Source organism: Drosophila mauritiana, chromosome 3R (genome assembly GCF_004382145.1).
Source record: "Drosophila mauritiana strain mau12 chromosome 3R, ASM438214v1, whole genome shotgun sequence".
NCBI lineage: Eukaryota > Metazoa > Arthropoda > Insecta > Diptera > Drosophilidae > Drosophila > Drosophila mauritiana.
Window position 1 is genome coordinate 8585931 of NC_046670.1, and position 20599 is coordinate 8606529.

A 20599-nucleotide genomic window follows, 5' to 3' on the forward strand; every position below is an offset into this window, starting at 1 on the left:
GTTTAAATTCTTGGAAGTGCTAGTTCAATTCATTATTTAGAGGATGGCATGCTCACTATCACCAAGTACATGTAGTTGCTGCAAAAATATCACATATTAATGGTGATTAATTGGGTGATCCTAAGACAGATAAGGTTTTTGGAAACCGATTGGCTAACTGGCCATATTTTTGGCCGACAGGAGGAAGCAGGTCCGTTGGCCAGAAATAGAGGCCCATTTTAGCCAAAGATCGATCACATACGCACCCCTTTCCAGTTGCCAGGGCCTTCGGGTGGGTCGATTTATAGTGGCTGACAAAACCAAAACAAACAACTGTCAATATGAACTCGACTTATCTAGAACAGGGAATTACTCGCTTGAAGCGTTATTAATTTAAATTGATAATGGAGGCGGTGGCGGTGGCGATGCCTACGCAATGCGGACATATGTATGTACATGTGTAGCACTCGAGGATTTTGACTTTAGTACGGGTATTTGTCGATTTCTGATTTCTGATTTGCGATAACGACCACCGATCATACATAGTGGGCATGCCCGCGCGGAGAGAGCACAGGGTTCTGAGTGCTGAGTAACAGAGAGTGTGAGGCATTTGGAGGCGATCGCGAGATTTTCGAACCGAAGTCGGCGGCAGCGAGTGCCAAATTTAAACGCAGTCGATCGCTGGCGGTGAGCAGACGTGTGCTGCGCTCGATTCAGATTCAGGTTCGAATAAAGATACTCTCGCTCGGCAACAAACAAGTTCTAAATTTATCGCTCGCACTCGCGGGGAATCGAATCTGGTGTGTCTTTGACATAAAAAGCGTTTTCGGAGCTGTGAAGGTAAGCGAAAAACTCGAGAAAACTCGAAGCAACTGGAAAACCCAGCGGGTTCAAGGCGTAAAAGCTGTGTCACAGGTTATCGAGGAGTATATATCCGATATGCCCTGTAAAAGAGCCATCCAAAGCACGTGCTTTGGCAGCGCGGAGTATGTGCAATTAAGCCCAATTTGAATGCACTTTGGCACGTGATGCTGGCTGCTGACAGCTACTAGTCGGAGAAGTGAGCTTACTGGGGGCTGCGGGGCACACCTGTCATGGGACCCATTGTGCAAACACCTGCCAGAAGTCGCAGCTAAAGTCAGAGCGGCAGGTACGCGTAGCGCTATCTCTTTCGTAAGCCCCGAGTATCTCTGAGATACTCAGGTACGCACCTACTACGTTCGCAGTGTGTGTGTGTGTGTGTGTGTTAGTCGAACCCTTGTCATGTGAATATGATACTCTCCAGAGTATCTGTGAGTCGCGCTCTCTTTGCAAAGTCGCGAGTTTTCGAGTTTTATGCAATCATCATAATCATATGGGGGCTACTATCATGTGATCTTTTTCTCGGGGTCTCGGTTTCCAGAAGCCTTGCCCTCACAAAGATCTTCAGCTGGAACGGAAACTCGAAAAGCTGGGCTCGAGTAGTTGCGAATAGCGCACAATAAATACCAGTCGATTATGATTTATGGATCGCTCTATAAATTGTCCAATGGCACTTCCCATCGATCAATCAGTATTGCGGTGATTAGCCACAGTCGCAGACCCAGTTTATGAATGGGGAAAATCTGATCGATTCTAGAAATCTAGCAGTTTCACATCTCAAGTATAGTATTTCGCCGAGCTGCACAAGTGCTCCTGGTCGATCGTCCAGTTAATTAGCTATATAAAGCCAAAGCCCGGCCACTCGAGTCGCCGATCTCCAGTTACGTAACTCTATATGTACCTAGCTTATCGGGGGAGTGGTCGGCAAACACTGAACTTCAAGAGAAATAATGCAGACTTTGATGGCTTATATTTCTGTGCTCATATGACACTAGGTATACCATATTATAACCTCATTTATAAGGAGCCGATACTAGCCAATTTATAAGCTAGCTGGCTTCTGTTTTACAACGCTATATAATTTTGAATTCCCCCCATTAGTTCGATAATAAGTGCAGTATCATGGGGGCATAATCATCTTTGTGACGCAATGAAAAGGTTTCTTCGCACAGAAGCAGTTGAAGAAAATGAATTGAATTGACAATTGGCGTTAATAAAAGATGAGTGCGGACTCTTTTTGTTTCTCGATCGCCTCCACTGTGGATTCACATTGAATTGGTTCGGTTATTCGTGTCAGCGAGTTCTTAATTACCCGCAGTGGAAAAAATGGTTTTGTCATAAAACCGAGCGCAAAGGCACCATAAAAACTAGAAGTTATATTCGTATTCGAATTAACAACAAATAGCGAACGGGAGAGCCAAAGCGCACAGCGATAAAGAGAGAAGCAAACAAAACAGAGCGCAAATTCAACGAAACTTCGAAGTGTAGCGATATTAGCCTACTCACACATGGGCGTGCGCCCGCTCCCAACAGCAAAAAAGGGGGTTGTCAATGTCAACCGCTCGTTCGCTCTCTCGGCGCCGCTCCTCCGCCCACTCAGCCCTTCCCCCTCCGCTCACTGACGAATAAATGTGATTAAGGCTCACCCACAACTCGCGTGTGACAGCCAAGGAGCAGCAACAACAACTAAAACAACAACATTGCATCTGAAGTACAGTGCAGCTTGCTTAAGTCGCTCCGCTCAGTGATAAAAGCTGAAGAATATTATTGTTCTCACAGCTAAGGTTCTTATTGCAATTTGAGACGTATTAAGTCTTACATTTCACCATCACTTATTGCCGCAATAAGTAATTATTTTAATTAAAGACTTCTGGACATTTAGAAACAATAAAAGTTTACCTGTACATCGTAGCAGGCGCACCCACACTAGAGTCCACTCACGAAAGTGACCAACAAAGCGAGGAGCAGAGCAACGAAGAGGAGGAGAGAAGACAGCGGGAGAGAAAAGAGAAGGCGAAGAGAGCGAACGGCACTTAGTTGTTGTTTTGAAGTCGAACTGGTTTACAGTTAGCAGTTAGCAGTTGCCTCTCAGCTGGCTCAGTGTTTTTTTCGTATTCGAGCTGTGCGTGTGAACTGTGATATTGCGATATTGGGCTATCGCAATTGGAAACTGGACTTTTGGTTGAACTTATTATAAACGAAAGTGCGCTCGTTGAATCATAAAACAACATTTGAGCAGGCGAGTTACAATTGTATTACCGGTTTTTTTTTTGAAGCCAATCGAGTTTTGAAGGTAATTCTCGTCGGCGGAGGTACGGGTTTCATGTGAATTTATACTAATGTATTGCTTTTTATTATAATTAGAAGCTGAGCTTTGTTCTTATGTATTGCCCAGCAATCTACATATCTGTAATATAATATACCAATTCCATATTGAGTTCAGAGAGTAATATATATCATATCTACATATAATTCCTAGGTTAAAGTCTGAGCCATATCTATTTCCGCTTTTAAGTGATAAACCTTCAATATAAAGTTAGCCAAACAATGAATAATAAATAGGAAGCTTTCCCATTCGCTATTTTCTACGCCTTAGAAAGAATACAACACTAAAGTATTGATAAATTTCTAGAACCTAATTGGTCTATAAGTTTGTTCTTGAATGTATTATTAAACCAAGTACTAGAAATGCCCTGCACTAGTGTGTTTAAAAATGCACACCATTGAACCATGGGAAATCCTTCAAATGTGGTTTGAAATTGCGCCACTTAACCTCGTTAATAGTTAACACCGCCAAATTGCATTATAAATTTAACAAGTAGCCGCTTTAAATTGGACCGACCCGCTCTATAAGGATTTCCCCCACCTTGTGTTTCGGCACACGCCAATAGTAATTTAATAATGCCATAAAGATGTTGAAACAACAATTGCCCGACAAACATTCTAAAATGAGCCCTAACGAGCTGAGAACTTGCCATATTCCTAATTAATAATAGGAGCAATTAGGCTGCGAATTTCATGACTCTGCTATTTTTAGCAAACTGGCGACAGCCAACGATTCTTGAACAGAACAACAATGTGTCAACCTACATAAATGCTGGCTGAGCTGATAAAATGTAAGCAAAAACGCTGAAACTGCTCGAAAGATATGGCGACGCTCGAAGGGAAGCAACAGGCGATAGGGAGCATATAAACAAAGTGGACGCGGATCGGATTGAGGAGTCATATGCAATTCCAATCCCCAGAATTCGGGTTTCAAGCCCCCATCTCCACCCATCCGACTTTAGTTGGTCACATGATTGATGTAGCTCCAATGGCTCTGGGTTGGGTTTGTCGATGGATATCTATGACGTCCCCATACTGGCTACTGTCCAATTGTCTTGGCGGCCACCCAAGGGTTTTATTGTTCTATAGTATGACATATGGGGCTTTACAGTTCTTCAACATTATGAAATATTTGTGCAAACGCAAGAGTTTATTATTCATACTATTCATAATCTTTCGCAAATACTTGGGGATGTACCAATGATACGATTCCATTATTACTGATTCAATTAAAATGTAATTACATTAAACTGCTATTTTAAAAAAATATCCTAAAAGCTATAGAGATATCTTTACTCGAGAACAAATGTCCAATGTTTTGTTCTTAATGCCTGCCACCTCTGCATAAATGTGTTCACATATAATAACACATCATTCGTTTTATGTGTACCGCAAAAAGCAAAAGCTAATTTTCCTGCTGTCGCGAAATGGGGGACTGGCCACATGGACGGGATCCAGGGATCTCGGGGATCCGGGTGAGCCATTAAAGTTCGATAATGTGCGAGGCTGACGTCGCCGTGTCGTTGACTGTTTGGCCCGATGATGTCACAACAAACCTTGGTGTCTGTCGTCTGTGTGTGCACAGGCGAAATGGCGGAATGCTCTCGAGTGCAGACACCGGAATGGTGACTGGTGGTGACTACGGACCAATGCCCTTTCCCAGGACCTGCCCCACCACTTCCTCACCGGCACCATATGTCACCCACACACAGATGTACCAGACCACCACCCGCTCAATTGAATCAAAAACAGTAATTACTGGCATTATCTGGATCCACCGATTTTTGGTAGAAGTCAACTCCATTTGCACATGGCCCGCTCTTGATAATGTTACAATTATCAGTTAATTTGCTGAACCATAATTTATATTTGCTCATCTGCTGATACATATATCCGCACATGTTGCCTGATTTTTCGAGTTGAGAAAGAAAGTCTAGAAATAATGCATTTACGGTCGACATGGGCGATAAGAACTGTTTTCCTCGGCCATAAACACTTTTGCAGCGAGTCTGAAGATAACTCAAGCAAATAAGTTAAGATTGCGGTGAAAATGGCCTTGCCAAGTGCTCACCCTTCCAGATTACCAACTCCAGAGAATGACATTTTGGGGACATGGAACAACAACATGCGCCTCGCAGCAAGAAATGAGTCAAGATAAACTGGTGCTATCCCAATGAGCAGTGAGCAATGAATGCGACCATACAAATAAAATATCTAAACGATTGTTCATATCAAAGATCGGTAATTACTATAAAATGGAACCATCATAATATGATGAGTCCCACTCCCTATATCGTTTTGAAAGTGCGATAACCATTGAATCACTTCCGCTGTTTAACTCCTTTTGTATACCATATGTTTTCTCATTCTTTTCGGTACTTTTCCCTTGTTAGCATTTTATGCGATCTTCAATTTGATTGGAAAAGACCTTGAAGAGTCGCCACGAGTTTGAAATTCATTTGCACTTAACGATCCGTTTGAAGTTACGTGATTTAGCAGTTAATTTCAGGGGCGTAGAACGTGACAAGGTGTTGTAATTGAGTAATCGATGCATATTTGGATCCCAAAATATTGACTCTCCTCTAGGCGCACTGAAAGCCAAAACATGTGTGTTGAGTTTCGGCCAGGTCCGGACGCCATATGGAGCTGAAAATAGAGTGATTGCCTTTCCGCAGCAGAGGAAAACAAATGAAAGACAAATAAATAAAATGATTTGCAAAGCAAGCCGGCGAAATTCGTATATACATATATATCTCGGGTTGAATAGCGGGCGAAGTAGCACTGGGAAAAAATTTATTAATATTTTCTGAGGAAATGTAGAAAATCTAATTAATAAGAAAATAATGAAAGAATTGGTAAAAAGATACATAACAGATAGATAGCAAACAGATCTGAAGTTCTTTTTAAGCATATAATTTCATAGTAAAAGAACCCCTTTCTAACACTATTTCTTTCGGTGTTGCGACTTGTTTATCGTTTACGATATTGTGGCCCAGACAAAACATTCACTGAGGGCGAAAACAAAACGTTGTCGTCGACTGAAAAGCAGCTTTTCCCTATTTTAATTGCACGTCTGCGGAATGCCGAAACTTACCACCACCCCCCGAAATCCTCCTCTCGCCCACAGGGAACGTAAGCAGTCGCCAAGATGGGGGACATGTTCCGTAGTGAGGAGATGGCACTCTGCCAGATGTTCATTCAGCCGGAGGCCGCATATACCTCCGTATCTGAGCTGGGCGAAACCGGCTGCGTGCAGTTCCGCGACGTAAGTACGGATTGTCTTTGCGAGATACCGCCACTAATCAGATAATATATCTATCTTGACCAACAGTTGAATGTGAACGTGAACGCCTTCCAGCGGAAGTTCGTCACCGAGGTGCGTCGCTGCGATGAGCTGGAGCGCAAGATCCGCTACATCGAGACGGAGATCAAGAAGGACGGCATCGTCCTGCCCGACATCCAGGATGACATTCCGCGTGCGCCCAATCCACGCGAGATCATCGATCTGGAGGCGCATCTGGAGAAGACCGAGTCGGAGATGATCGAGCTGGCCCAGAACGAGGTGAACATGAAGTCCAACTATCTGGAGCTGACCGAGCTGCGCAAGGTGCTGGAGAACACGCAGGGCTTCTTCTCCGACCAGGAGGTTCTTAATCTGGACTCCTCCAACCGAGCTGGAGGAGACAACGATGCTGCTGCTCAACACCGTGGCCGGCTTGGATTCGTTGCCGGTGTAATTAACCGGGAGCGAGTGTTCGCCTTTGAGCGTATGCTGTGGCGCATCTCCAGGGGCAATGTCTTCCTCAAGCGCTCCGATCTGGACGAGCCGCTGAACGATCCGGCCACCGGTCATCCCATCTACAAGACCGTCTTCGTGGCCTTCTTCCAGGGCGAGCAACTGAAGAACCGCATCAAGAAGGTGTGCACTGGCTTCCACGCCTCCCTGTATCCCTGTCCCAGCTCGCACAACGAGCGCGAGGAAATGGTTCGCAACGTGCGCACCCGCCTGGAGGATCTGAAGCTGGTCCTTAGCCAGACGGAGGATCATCGTAGCCGCGTCCTGGCCACCGTGTCCAAGAATCTGCCCTCGTGGTCGATCATGGTCAAGAAGATGAAGGCCATTTACCACACGCTGAATCTGTTCAACATGGACGTGACCAAGAAGTGCCTGATTGGCGAGTGTTGGGTGCCCACCAATGATTTGCCCGTTGTCCAAAAGGCTCTGTCCGATGGATCTGCTGCTGTGGGCAGCACCATACCCTCGTTCCTGAACGTGATCGACACCAACGAGCAGCCGCCGACCTTTAACAGGACCAACAAGTTTACCCGTGGCTTCCAGAATCTGATTGATGCCTACGGAGTGGCCTCGTACAGAGAGTGCAATCCCGCCCTGTACACCTGCATCACCTTCCCCTTCCTGTTCGCCGTGATGTTCGGCGATTTGGGTCACGGCCTTATTCTGGTTTTGTTCGGAGCTTGGATGGTTTTGTGCGAGCGCAAGCTGGCTCGCATCCGCAACGGTGGTGAGATCTGGAACATCTTCTTCGGCGGTCGCTACATCATTCTGCTGATGGGTCTGTTTGCCATGTACACTGGTTTGGTCTACAACGATGTCTTCTCCAAGTCGATGAACCTGTTTGGATCACGTTGGTTCAACAACTACAACACAACGACTGTCCTGACCAACCCGAACCTGCAGTTGCCGCCCAACAGCTCCGCCGTGGGTGTCTATCCCTTCGGAATGGATCCCGTGTGGCAGTTGGCTGATAACAAGATCATCTTCCTCAACAGTTTCAAGATGAAGCTGTCGATCATTTTCGGAGTGCTGCACATGGTCTTCGGCGTGTGCATGTCGGTCGTTAACTTCACCCACTTCAAGCGTTACGCCTCCATTTTCCTGGAGTTCGTGCCCCAGATCCTATTCCTGCTACTGCTCTTCGGCTACATGGTGTTCATGATGTGAGTTTACCTGTAAATAGCTTACTCCCCTCTTTATCTAACGAGTGCTTTTGTGTGCAGGTTCTTCAAGTGGTTCAGCTATAACGCTAGGACTAGCTTCCAGCCAGAAACTCCTGGATGCGCTCCCTCCGTGCTGATCATGTTCATCAACATGATGCTGTTCAAGAACACTGAGCCGCCAAAGGGTTGCAACGAGTTCATGTTCGAGTCACAGCCCCAGTTGCAGAAGGCCTTTGTGCTCATCGCCCTGTGCTGCATTCCCTGGATGCTTCTGGGCAAGCCCCTGTACATCAAATTCACCCGCAAAAACAAGGCTCATGTGGGTTTCTCATTTAAATATTTTAAGTTGATCCAGTATTAATTGCCAATTCTCTCTCGCAGGCCAATCACAATGGTCAGTTGACCGGCAACATGGAACTGGCCGAAGGCGAGACTCCTCTGCCCACAGGATTCTCTGGAAACGAGGAGAATGCCGGGGGTGCACATGGCCATGACGATGAGCCCATGAGCGAAATCTACATCCATCAAGCCATCCACACCATCGAATACGTGCTCAGTACCATCTCGCACACGGCGTCTTATCTGCGTCTCTGGGCTCTGTCCCTGGCTCACGCCCGTAAATATTTATAGACTTCTATTGTTTGTGATTACCTAACTAATAACTCACGAATTGCAGAGCTCTCCGAGGTGCTGTGGCAAATGGTGTTGTCCCTGGGCCTTAAGATGTCCGGCGTGGGCGGTGCCATTGGTCTGTTCATCATCTTCGGCGCCTGGTGCTTGTTCACCCTGGCTATCCTGGTCCTTATGGAGGGTCTGTCCGCCTTCCTGCACACCCTGCGTCTGCACTGGGTGGAGTTCATGAGCAAGTTCTACGAGGGAATGGGATACGCCTTCCAGCCGTTCAGCTTCAAGGCCATTCTCGATGGCGAGGAGGAGGAGTAAACCCATCCAAATGTGCTCAAACTAGGGAAACATGTATACACAATTATACCCCCAGCCCGAACTATTTTGATTGTTTGTTAAATGTTTTTGTTTTGTTTAATTTTTTGGATATTGTCAGTATTGTGGTGCTCTTCCCACATTTTTGTATCCTCCGTTGTGTATTCCATTTGTAGTCAAAGTATTCCTCTTTTGAGTTGTGCCTAGTATTCTCAAAAACCGTTTCGAAAGCAATAATTTGATATTCATTGTTATAAATACCTACATATACAAATACTAATTGTAATAAATATACAGCAAAGAAGAGAACAAAGACTTGTTGGAATTAATTGAAAACTCAAACCGCACAGCTTATCTACCAAATGTTCTTATACTTTATTGAATTTCATTTTTTTATAGCATTCTTTTGGGATGTCCACAAATGTGTTTCACGCCCAGATACAGATAGACAATATTATCTTTATAGCTTGTATTATTTACAGAAGTTCCGATGTGTATAAATTGACTTGTAAATGTATTGAGTAGGAAATTAATTCGTAAGCGACTGACAATTGGTTTTTAAGTCCAAATGGTTGAGCTTTACAGCCAAAGGTAAGGTAACCGCTGATAAGGAACAGTCATGGTGAGGGGAATCGCAATAGGGGTAACGGGCATTCCATCACATTGATGGATGGCTCGATTGGGCACCAAGTTCCCCAAATATTTATCCAGAGTAGGCAACTCGCCTGCACTGATAAGCCGGTAAAGTTGCTCGTGGGCCAGCAATTGCCACGGAACCTTCCTCGTCCAAGTCAAGTGACCAGACCAATCAGTTCGTCAGCTGTGCTCCGAAAGTGAGGAGCCCACTCCGGAATTCTTTTACCCCAAGGAGCAACAGGATCAGTTATCATGTCCAAGTGGTGGAGCTGCGGCTCCAATAAGGAGAGCAACAGCATCTTCCGCAGCGAGGTGATGTCCTTGGTGCAAATGTATCTGCAGCCGGAGGCAGCCTACGATACGATTGCCGCCTTGGGCGAAGTGGGATGTGTTCAGTTCCGTGATGTAAGTGCTGCCAAAAAAAAGTATCAAGGATCAAGGATAATATAAATGTGATTCCATAGTTGTGTGTGTCCACATTGATAAGTTAACCTCGGTATGATTCTGAAATCTTTTATCATCTTTCAAACAGTTGAATGCGAAAATAAACGCCCAGCAGCGAAAATTTATAGGCGAGGTGAGACGCTGCGATGAACTGGAGCGCCGGATCCGCTACGTAACCGCCGAGTTGAACAAGGAGGGCCACAAGGTGCTCGATCTAATGGATGACTTCCCACCGGCCCCGCAGCCACGCGAGATTATTGATTTGGAGTTGCATCTGGAGAAAACAGAGACAGAAATCCTGGAGCTGGCTGCCAACAATGTGAACCTGCAGACCAGCTACTTGGAGCTGAGCGAGATGATCCAAGTGCTGGAGCGTACCGATCAGTTCTTTTCGGACCAGGAGTCGCACAACTTTGATCTGAATAAGATGGGCACCCACCGCGATCCCGAGAAGTCCAATGGCCATCTGGGATTCGTGGCTGGCGTGATCAGCAAGGAGAGGGAGTACGCCTTCGAGCGAATGCTCTGGCGTATTTCCCGGGGCAATGTCTTTGTTCGCCGTTGCGATGTTGATGTGGCTCTAACGGATCCCAAGACGGGCAATGTGCTGCACAAGAGCGTCTTCGTGGTCTTCTTCCAGGGCGACCAGTTGCAGGCCAGGATCCGCAAGGTGTGCACTGGTTTCCATGCCCACATGTATCCCTGTCCCAGCTCACACTCCGAGCGCCAGGAGATGGTCAAGAATGTGAGGACTCGACTAGAGGACCTCCAGGTTATCATTAACCAGACGAGTGACCACAGGACCTGCGTCCTGCAGGCTGCCTTGAAACAGCTGCCGACCTGGAGCGCAATGGTCAAGAAGATGAAGGGCATCTACCACACGCTGAACCTTTTCAACGTGGATCTGGGCAGCAAGTGCCTGATTGGCGAAGGTTGGGTGCCCAAGAGAGAGCTGGAGCTGGTCGAGGTCGCTCTGGCTGCAGGATCAGCCAGTGTGGGCAGCACTGTGCCTTCGTTCATCAACGTATTGGACACCAAGAAGGAGCCACCAACCCACTTCAGGACCAATAAGTTTACACGTGGTTTCCAAAACTTGATTGATGCCTATGGAATCGCTGGCTACAGGGAGGTGAACCCTGGTCTGTACACCTGCATCACTTTCCCCTTTCTGTTTGCGGTGATGTTCGGAGATATGGGCCACGGAACAATCCTCTTCCTTCTGGGTTTGTGGATGGTGATCGACGAAAAACGGCTGTCCAAGAAGCGAGGTGGCGAGATCTGGACCATCTTCTTCGCCGGACGATATATTATCATGCTGATGGGTCTGTTCGCTATGTACACTGGATTCCACTATAACGACATCTTTTCCAAGTCGATTAATGTTTTTGGCACTCGCTGGGTCAATGTGTACAATCGAACCACTGTGCTGACCAATCCCACGCTGCAGCTGAACCCTTCGGTAGCCACTCGTGGTGTTTACCCAATGGGCATCGATCCCATTTGGCAGTCGGCCTCGAACAAGATCATTTTCCTAAACACCTACAAGATGAAGCTGTCGATCATCTTCGGAGTGCTGCACATGGTCTTTGGCGTGTGCATGTCGGTGGAGAATTTTGTATTCTTTAAGAAATACGCCTACATCATCCTGCAGTTCGTGCCCCAGGTTCTCTTCCTGCTTCTCATGTTCGGCTACATGTGCTTCATGATGTTCTACAAGTGGGTCAAGTACAGTCCAACCACAGACGTGGAGGCCGACACTCCTGGATGTGCGCCCTCGGTCCTGATTATGTTTATCGACATGGTGCTTTTCAAGACGGAGACGGCCCTGCCAGGCTGTGATGTCAATATGTTCCCCATTCAAAAGAACCTGGAGATGATCTTCCTGGTGGTGGCCCTTCTTTGCATTCCCTGGATTCTGCTTGGAAAACCTCTATACATTAAATACCAACGCCGCAACAGGGTAAGTTATTGGCACTGTGATAATTACCCAATTACCTTATAATATATCTATATTCTAGCCTGCTGGACCAGTGGTGGAAGTGGATGAGATCGTAGAGAAGATAGAGGTGACCACTGGCAAGGAGATCATCATCACTGAGGTAGCCGAGGCGCACGAGTCCGGAGGACACAGCGAGGAGGATGACGAGCCGATGAGCGAGATCTGGATCCACCAGGCCATCCACACAATCGAGTACATCCTTAGTACCATCTCCCACACGGCCTCATATCTTCGTCTCTGGGCCTTGTCCTTAGCTCATGCCCGTAAGAATCTGCCCAGTCAGTAATTGATTCGTTACTTCATGAAGATCTTATTTCAGAGCTCTCGGAGGTGCTGTGGACTATGGTGCTGGCGATGGGACTTCAGGTGAACGGATACGTGGGCGCCATTGTGCTGTTTTTCATTTTCGCCGTTTGGGAGTTCTTCACCATCGCTATCATGGTCATGATGGAGGGTCTTTCCGCCTTCCTGCACACATTGCGCTTGCACTGGGTGGAGTTCATGAGCAAGTTCTATGTGGGAAACGGATATCCGTTCACGCCATTCTGTTTCAAGGATATTTTGATCGTCGTCGAAGATGATTAGAATCATTAGGAGAGCCATAGTGGCTCCATCCTGAAAAAGGTTTAATTAAAAAAGCATTACAAAATACTATGAAGTACTTTATTTGTCAAGTTATTTAGAAAACGATGCAATGTCTTTTTGGAAGATGAGGTATTAATTGGGACCTTATTTTCCAATGGACTTGTAGCGATTGTTCAAAATGTTATTTGTTTTCCTGGACTTGAAGTGCAGAAATTTTGGATTTTAAGTCATCGATCATTTCACTGTGGAAAAAACAAATATTTGGAATACATTTTCTTGTAAGGTTTTTTTTAAACTTATAATAGTTACTCACATGAGCTCATGTTCGATCTGACCTAGAACACGGATATCATTAGCAATTGACTCATGGGTGGTGTTAACATGTTCTCGCTTCTTTTTGAGCTCCTCGGTCTTTAAAGCCGTCTTAGCGCGAATTATTTGCGTTTCTTTCTTAGTGTTAAGTATGGTCTTCTTTAGATCGTGGTGGTTCTGAAATAGAAAACATTTGTATAGAATTTCACAGATCTTCAAAGTTACTGGTTTCTTGAGAATATTACATACCATCACGGTAAACTCATCGAAGCATTTGTTCTGCTGCTGCATCTCGACCTTGTCCTTGAGGGCCTTCTTGCAATGGGCATCATAGGCCTGGGGGACGTTTCTCTTGGCGGTGACTGCCTGATTGAGGCTCTCCAGGATCTTTCCGTTCTTGGTATGCAGAAAGTTGATGTCGTCCACAAGATTCTGGGCATTGGGGACGTGGGTCAAGTCGTTCAAAGTGGTGTACTTCTCGGCGATCAGGACATCCAACACCTTCTTCTTTTCATCAACCAGCGCGGTACGGTGACCATTTTCGGAGCACTACAATAATATCAAAATGCATAAGGATTTTAACTAAAAATGTTTCCTTTCTTAAGTTACCAATTGGGCCACAGATTTCTCAATGTATGCAGTCACTTGGTCATCTTCCTCAGGTGGGACCTCAGTTTTGGAGTCTTCCTTGTTCCAATCTTGGTTACTACCCATTGCTCATTTAGTTTTGGATTACAATTTGTTTAATTGTAAGAATAATTGTAATTCTATTCAAGTTCTGGCGAAATTTCAGTTTTAATGTACAAAATGGCGGACAACTTAGTGTTGGAAAACAGCGGATAGGTCGATGACGATAGCAACTACTTAATATTCTGCACACTTACTGGTGATAGATCTGTTGATGAGCGCGCTATTTAAATTTACACCAATTTACAATTTGAAATATTTATGTTTTAATCAAAGAACACCAGTACTCTATAACTTTAATAGTTTCCAAATCTGAAATTGGTAGACAATTATTCATATATTATCAAATGGCTTGTGACTCTGATCAAAATATAAATATCTTCTTCTACATGTTTCACACTATTCGGCCAAAGACACTATGTCAAATTTACAATGCATGAGCATACGTGTGCACACAGTCATCTGCTATCACTGTATGCGTAGAAAAGAGTTGTTCGCTGTAGCGCTCTCCGCTCTCTCGCACTCGAACAAAAACTCGAGAGAGCCTGGAGCCACCTCTAGAGCCACGGCGAAAAAATCGTGTGCCAAAAATTCGTATGGCGTTACGCATCTTGTTATTCTAGTGTCTTTGATTCGGCGAATCTAATATACCCTTTACTCTAAGAGTATAACTGAAAGCTTTCATGTAATTTGTTTTGAAAAATGGTTTGGAACACTAAACTTCGTATGATTAACCTTCTCAATTTAAAGAAATGGGACGGATTACAGTTTTCTTGGATTCTTCAAACAAACAATAACCGCCAGCGAGGGTGTCCAACCTTCTTGGGTCATCTCATGGTTGTATGAGATGTGGGTTTGGGTTACGCTGGTGGTGCGTTGCAAGAAAGTCATCGTATTGAGGGCAGCGCTCAGCGAAAAATTCTTGCGGAGGGAAGCGAAATCAGATGTAAATGGTCGATGGGGGAGTTTTTCCAGAGGTAGTAATTGTGAAACTCCGGTCAGTTGTGGAGCCATCGAGTAACGGGCAGGTCTCCGGTCTTGCTCTTTCCATTCGTAATTCTGGATTAAAACATGTGGCATTTGTGTTTGGTTCTTTTGGGACTGGCGGTAGTGTGCTTTGCGGATACCCTGGTTCAGCTCCATGTGAATCGTCCTTACAACGATGTGAACAAAGTGTTCTGGATGCGAAAATTTATTGGCATGGTGAGACGCTGCGATAAACAGCAGCCCGGATCCGCTACGTAAGCGCCGAGTTGAACAAGGAGGGTCACAAGGTGCTCGATCTAAAGAGAGATTATTGATTTGGAGTTGCATTCTTTTCGGTGCATGTCGGTGGAGAATTTTGTATTTTTTAAGAAATCCTGCAGTTCGAGCCCCAGGTTCTCTTCCTGCTTCTCATGTTCGGCTACATGTGCTTCATGATGTTCTACAAGTGGGTCAAGTACAGTCCAACCACAGACGTGGAGGCCGACACTCCTGTATGTGCGCCCTCGGTCCTGATTATGTTCATCGACATGGTGCGTTTCAAGACGGAGACGGATCCATCAGGCCATCCATACAATCGAGTATATCCTTAGTACCATCTCCCACACGGCCTCATATCTTCGTCTCTGGGCCTTGTCCTTAGCTCATGCCCGTAAGAATCTGCCCAGTCAGTAATTGATTCGTTACTTCATGAAGATCTTATTTCAGAGCTCTCGGAGGTGCTGTGGACTATGGTGCTGGCGATGGGACTTCGTGGGCGCCATTGGGCTGTTTTTCATCTTCGCCGTTTGGGAGTTCTTCACCATCGCTATCATGGTCATGATGGAGGGTCTTTCCGCCTTCCTGCACACATTGCGCTTGGGTGGAGTTCATGAGCAAGTTCTATGTGGGAAACGGATATCCATTCCGTAGAATATCATTTTATCATAGCAGAATATCCTCTGCTTCAAAGATATTTTGATCGTCGTCGAAGATGATTAAATCATTAGGAGAGCCATAGTGGTTCCCTCCTGAAAAAGGTTTAATTAAAAAAGCATTACCAAATACTATTAAGCGGTTTATTTGTCAAATTGTTTGGACAACGCAGCAATATCAAGGATTTTTAAAATTCTGTTCGGAAGGTGAAGTATTAATTGGGACCTTAGTTTCCAATGGACTTGTGGGGATTGTTCAAATGTTATTTGTTTTTCTGGACTTGCATTGCAGAAATGTTCGATTTCAAATCTTCGACTGTGGAAAAAAAACCAATAAAATGAATAACAATTAAAAACATTTTCTTGTAAGGTTTTTGTAACTTATATTAGTTACTTACGTTAGGTAGTGTATGATCTGACTTAGAACTTGGTTATCATAAGCCATAAGACTTCTGGGTGGTGTTAAGAAATTCCTCAAGGCTGTCCTGGTGCGGAATTCTTGTTAATTCTTGTTAATGTTCTTTGTTAATGTTTTCACCTTGTTCAAAGTGCTTTTCATTTTATCCAACAACTTCCTCTTTTTAGCGACAACCGCTTTAAGTATGGCAACTGCGAGGCTCTACAATAATATCAATATGCAATTGGATTTTAACTAAAAATGTTTCCTTTCTTATCTTACCAATTCGGCCACAGATTTCTTAATGTCAGCAGGTAGTTTGTCACCTTCCTGATTCTCATCTTGCTTACGAGCCATTTTGGATTACGATTTACAATATTTAACGACTGCTTTCCTTACTCACAGCTGAAATTGTAATTCTTTTCCAGTTCTGGCGAAAATTTTTTTTGACGTACAAAATGGCAGCCAACTTAGTGCTGGAAAACGCAGATATGTCGATGACGATAGCAACTACTTAACTTTCTGCACACTTATTGGTAAAAGATCTGTTGATGAGCGCGCTATTTAAATTTACACCAGTTTGAAATAATTATTTTCTAGTCAAAAAACACCGATACTCCAATAGTTTCCAAATCTGAAATTGGCAGACAATTATTTATATATTATATGTATATAACAGAAACTTTGGGCGATCGACTCTGACTCTGGGCTTGTGACTCTGATCAAGAATATAAATATCTACTTCTACATGTTTCACACCATTCAGCGAATCTAATATACCCTTTACACTATGAGTATAACTGAAAGCTTTGACGTGATTTGTTTAAAAAAAAAAGGTTCGTAACACTAAGCTTTGTGTGAGAAACCTTCTTTATTTAAATAAATTAGACGGGTTAGATTTCTCTTGGATGAAAACGACACTTTTGTTCCCTAACTTCTAACAAACCGTGACCGCCAGCGAGGATGCAAAAGAACATGGCCTCCGCAGAGTTACCCCAACCTTATTGGGTCATCTCATGGTTCATTGATAAACACGGCATTCCAAGCCACGGCCCACTTGTATGTGGGTTTGGGTTACGTTGGTGGTTCATTGCAAGAAGGTCATCATATTGAGGGCAGCGCTCAGCGGAAAATTCTTGCGGATGGCAGCGAAATCAGATGGAAATGGTCGAGTGGGGAGTTTATTTAGAGGTAGTCACTGTGAAAATCCGGTCAGTTGTGGAGCCATCGAGCAACGGGCAGGTCTCCGGTCTTGGTCTTTCCATTCGTAATTCTGGATTAAAACATGTGGCATTTGTGTTTGGTTCTTTTGGGACTGGCGGTAGTGTGCTTTGCGGATACCCTGGTTCAGCTCCATGTGAATCGCCCTTACAACGATGTAAACGAAAAGTTTGTCAGCTTCGCCGTTCGTCCGGAGGATCTGTACGATGCCCTGGATGGTAAGAACCGCAAGGCGGTGACCAATTTGGCCAATCTGCTGGGTGATGCGCACATCAAGTTTGTGGGAGATTTCTACTTCGCCAGTAATGCGCCAACTAGGCTGAGAAATCCCACCAAGATCATTTGGAAGGGATTCAATCGGTGGTCGCGGTAAGTTGGGGGTGATGGCTTCTCCCCCGTTCTCTGATCATCTATCTGACTTTATATTACGAAGGGCCGTAAACTGGACTATGATCATCCCGGTGCCTTATGCGCCCGATGAGTGGGACTCCATGCATACGCTGAAGATCCTGAACACTTCCTATATGGTTGGCATCACCGACTGCATCTGGCAGTTGGGCACAGACTTTGGCACCTCCAGGGCCAAGGACTACGTCCAGGAACTTAGAACTCTCAAACTGATGACTGATACTTTCAAACCGTATGTGGACGACTGGCGACTAATGGGAGCGGACATTTCTGCTGGAAGCAGTGCTGATGAGACCAAGAGATACGTAGATATGTCCAAGGAACTGAACACGGCATTTGGATGGACGCAGTAAGTAGTGAGATCGGAAGTGAATGTATTTATGAACATTATAGAAGCTTAAGATGCTAATTCTTAATAATTATTTTGTTCCAACTGTAGACCCGCGAACATGCTGCCCAAATCAAGTCTGGGAAGCTACTTGTACGACAGCGATCCTGCCCTGCGAACCCTTCAGCAACAGCGCGTTCCCTTGTGGCTGACCTTGCCGGAGGAGCGATCCTCGCAGAGATTGGTGGGCGACGAGACCACGGATGCCTTGCGCTGGGCCCAAACTATGGGAGATGCAGCCGCTAGTGGATTCGATGTGATATTTAAGCGAATGAACTTGGTGGACTTCGAGCGACCAAACTTCAGTCTGTATGTAACTGCTCTGTTCAAGAAGGTCATGGGATCAAGGGTGTTCCCAGCCCGACCTCTGAACGCCTTTGCTCCGAGCAACAAGCTGTATACCCATTGTGCAAATGCCGTATCCGGAGGATTGGCTTTCATGGTGGTCAATACGGAGGAACAGCCAACAACGATTACTGTGAAGAGTACCAGTAGTTTGAGCAGTAGCGAGATTTGGCAGTATGTGCTGACTGGCCATGATCAAAGGGTCCAGCTGAATAATGTCCGCTTGCACTTGAACACCACTTTGCGTCCTCTGATCAAGCCCATTGATCCAACAAAGCCACTGCAACTGATCACGCCCAGCATGGCGGTGAGTTTCTGGGTGCTGCCCGATGTCAATCTGGAACACTGCCAGTTCACGGAGATCGAGGCAGGCGAATCGAGTGGGGAGTCCTCCAAGGAGAAGCGCCGATCATCCCGCTATAGTTCCGCCGATCGGTTACTCCAACGATTGATCGAGGAAACTGCAGTTGCCCGAGGCTCGGTGCAGAGTTCCATCAATCGCAATCGGAGATTTGTCGTTGATAAGGAGGAAACGCCACAGACCCTGCTAGATCGACTACTGGACCATTTCAAGGATGACGGTCCGCTGAAAAGGGATGTGGTCGATGAAGCGGACAAGTCCAAAGATCAGGATATTAAACCTCATAAAGCTCTCGCCTGGCTGCATCAAGTGCTCGAGCAAACCCGTGACATGGGCAAAAAGCGGGAGAGACGCGACACTTCCAGCTATTCCGGGCCATTCTTCTACAATCGCCAGGGTAAGAAGACAGCATTGACCAAGAAGATTACTGAGATCCGGAAGCCGGAAAAGAAGAACAAGCCCCTTTTCGACTTCGATGAGTTCGATGAGGAAAAGTTCTTCAAGCGCATTGGAGAGAAATCCGAAGAAACACCCACTTACACACGGCTTCCAGAGGGTGATGTCCACCTGAAGCACATCGAGACTGTGGATGGGGAGGTGGAAAACGAAGAGGAAGTTGAGCGGGAGGTACCCAAAAAGCGCAGGACCAAGTCCAAGAGTCAGCTGAAGATCATTCAAAGGGAGGACAAGGAGGATGAACAGGAGCAGGAACCGGAGCAAACAGAAGGGCGTCCCAAGTTGCGTCTACTGCCCACGGAGTTCTTTGAGGCCTTACCGGCTCCCAAGCAGAGCAAGCGATTAAATCTGGGAGCCACCTTGAACTCACTGCTATTTCCGGAACCCTTTTCCAGCAAGGCCACCATGGCTAAGGCTAGTCTGTCCCAAAAAACCAAGTCTGTTGAAGAGCCCGAGGAGGATGTACAACCCGTACCAAGTGCCAGAAGGCGTCACTCCAGGCTAGGTCACGTGGCCAACGACTTTTTGCAGGCCCAAAAAGAGCTCGGAAAGCATTTCCTCAGCCACATCAACGAGCATGAACACGAGTTTTCTCTAGGAGATGAGGGCATGCGGGAAAGTTCGCTGGAGTCGGCAAATATTGGTAGCAAGTCCCTCACACAGGACCTTTTTGGAGGAAAGAAGGCAACGCCTGCTCTTCACTCTAAACTGCCTCAGAAGCCAGCCGATGAGGGTATCACCTCCTGGTGGGATTTGCCAGCTATGAGAAGGCGTCGTGCCGTACCAAACACCAATTCCCTGGCTGAACTGCCCTCCAATGCCATAGACAAGGCCGATCGCGATGAGATGATGCCGCTGGGAAGGTACACCTACTACGAGTACAAGACGGACCACGAGGCAGAGAAGGACGCCAGCCAGCCCAAGGAGGAAAAGGAATCCAAGATCATGAGGATCAGCAGCAAGAACTCGCTGGCCTCTGGTCGTAGTCTGACTACCCTCTCCGAAAGCCTTGTGAGCACTGTGAAATCGAAGGTATCTCGCTTCATCAACATCATATCCAACCATATGAACGAATGGTACAACACCTTAACCAAGCACTTGGAAACGGATGCGGAAACCCAACGACCCCGTCGACAAAACAGCATTGAGAAGTAGAAGGATTTATCTTACCATATGAACTTGTTTAAACTGTCACCATTAAAACCTAATGTAAATATGTATTTATGTTCAAGCATTATTGCATTCAAAGGAATTATATTTGAGCGATAATTCTGGGGGAATTATATTTTTCGAATATAAAAGCTATACACAGGACTAAGGCAACGAACTAGACGGGCTTAGACTAAGCTGGTTTTAGATTGTTGAGCATTCTCAATTGTACTTGTGAATATGTCATCTC

The 20599-nt window shown here is 45.6% G+C and overlaps 4 protein-coding genes across 9 annotated transcripts; 3 read left to right on the plus strand and 1 right to left on the minus strand.

Moving 5' to 3' along the window:
• Positions 1-641: 641 nt before the first annotated feature.
• LOC117146070 (V-type proton ATPase 116 kDa subunit a) lies at positions 642-9372 on the plus strand. Of its 4 annotated transcripts, none has more exons than XM_033312011.1 (6): positions 642-819; positions 6293-6430; positions 6497-8124; positions 8185-8443; positions 8506-8740; positions 8801-9372. In XM_033312011.1, exons 2-6 carry the CDS (start codon positions 6314-6316, stop codon positions 9064-9066), a joined length of 2505 nt encoding a protein of 834 aa, XP_033167902.1. In that variant the 5' UTR covers positions 642-819; positions 6293-6313; the 3' UTR covers positions 9067-9372. The 4 variants fall into 4 exon arrangements, with proteins under 4 accessions (XP_033167902.1, XP_033167905.1, XP_033167904.1 ...); XM_033312014.1 differs by having other exon boundaries at positions 642-816; positions 6291-6430; XM_033312013.1 differs by lacking the exon at positions 642-819 and adding an exon at positions 2934-3133.
• Positions 9373-9889: 517 nt separating this feature from the next.
• LOC117145462 (V-type proton ATPase 116 kDa subunit a) lies at positions 9890-15466 on the plus strand. 3 transcript variants are annotated; one of them, XR_004459723.1, is made up of 4 exons: positions 9890-10104; positions 10232-11806; positions 15106-15362; positions 15419-15466. XR_004459723.1 is itself a non-coding variant. In XM_033311132.1 (4 exons), exons 1-4 carry the CDS (start codon positions 9952-9954, stop codon positions 12725-12727), a joined length of 2535 nt encoding a protein of 844 aa, XP_033167023.1. In that variant the 5' UTR covers positions 9890-9951; the 3' UTR covers positions 12728-12774. The 3 variants fall into 3 exon arrangements, 2 of the variants coding, with proteins under 2 accessions (XP_033167023.1, XP_033167024.1); XM_033311132.1 differs by lacking the exons at positions 15106-15362; positions 15419-15466 and adding exons at positions 12162-12405; positions 12462-12774 and having other exon boundaries at positions 10232-12103; XM_033311133.1 differs by having other exon boundaries at positions 15106-15457.
• LOC117145463 lies at positions 12792-13845 on the minus strand. Its single transcript, XM_033311134.1, has 4 exons — positions 13649-13845; positions 13289-13588; positions 13041-13216; positions 12792-12969 (listed from the first exon to the last, which is right to left on the minus strand). The coding sequence occupies exons 1-4, from the start codon at positions 13751-13753 to the stop codon at positions 12909-12911; spliced, it is 642 nt and encodes a 213-aa protein (XP_033167025.1). The 5' UTR covers positions 13754-13845; the 3' UTR covers positions 12792-12908.
• Positions 15467-17251: 1785 nt separating the features above from the next.
• On the plus strand, positions 17252-20597 carry LOC117145510. The gene is made up of 3 exons (XM_033311199.1): positions 17252-17611; positions 17676-17999; positions 18090-20597. Exons 1-3 carry the CDS (start codon positions 17307-17309, stop codon positions 20353-20355), a joined length of 2895 nt encoding a protein of 964 aa, XP_033167090.1. The 5' UTR covers positions 17252-17306; the 3' UTR covers positions 20356-20597.
• The last annotated feature ends 2 nt before the right edge of the window (positions 20598-20599 follow it).

Excerpts from the sequence above, each read along its gene's own strand:
- LOC117146070 (XM_033312011.1), top strand. The coding sequence starts at position 6,314 with ATGGGGGACATGTTCCGTAGTGAGGAGATGGCACTCTGCCAGATGTTC. Across the intron at positions 8,125-8,184 it reads GGCTACATGGTGTTCATGAT|GTTCTTCAAGTGGTTCAGCT; the intron begins GTGAGTTTACCT and ends TTTTGTGTGCAG. Across the intron at positions 8,444-8,505 it reads CCCGCAAAAACAAGGCTCAT|GCCAATCACAATGGTCAGTT; the intron begins GTGGGTTTCTCA and ends TCTCTCTCGCAG.
- LOC117145462 (XM_033311132.1), top strand. The coding sequence starts at position 9,952 with ATGTCCAAGTGGTGGAGCTGCGGCTCCAATAAGGAGAGCAACAGCATC. Across the intron at positions 12,104-12,161 it reads AATACCAACGCCGCAACAGG|CCTGCTGGACCAGTGGTGGA; the intron begins GTAAGTTATTGG and ends TCTATATTCTAG. Across the intron at positions 12,406-12,461 it reads CTTGTCCTTAGCTCATGCCC|AGCTCTCGGAGGTGCTGTGG; the intron begins GTAAGAATCTGC and ends ATCTTATTTCAG.
- LOC117145463 (XM_033311134.1), bottom strand. The coding sequence starts at position 13,753 with ATGGGTAGTAACCAAGATTGGAACAAGGAAGACTCCAAAACTGAGGTC. Across the intron at positions 13,589-13,648 it reads AGAAATCTGTGGCCCAATTG|TGCTCCGAAAATGGTCACCG; the intron begins GTAACTTAAGAA and ends ATATTATTGTAG. Across the intron at positions 13,217-13,288 it reads TCGATGAGTTTACCGTGATG|AACCACCACGATCTAAAGAA; the intron begins GTATGTAATATT and ends TTTCTATTTCAG.
- LOC117145510 (XM_033311199.1), top strand. The coding sequence starts at position 17,307 with ATGTGGCATTTGTGTTTGGTTCTTTTGGGACTGGCGGTAGTGTGCTTT. Across the intron at positions 17,612-17,675 it reads GGATTCAATCGGTGGTCGCG|GGCCGTAAACTGGACTATGA; the intron begins GTAAGTTGGGGG and ends TATATTACGAAG. Across the intron at positions 18,000-18,089 it reads ACGGCATTTGGATGGACGCA|ACCCGCGAACATGCTGCCCA; the intron begins GTAAGTAGTGAG and ends TTCCAACTGTAG.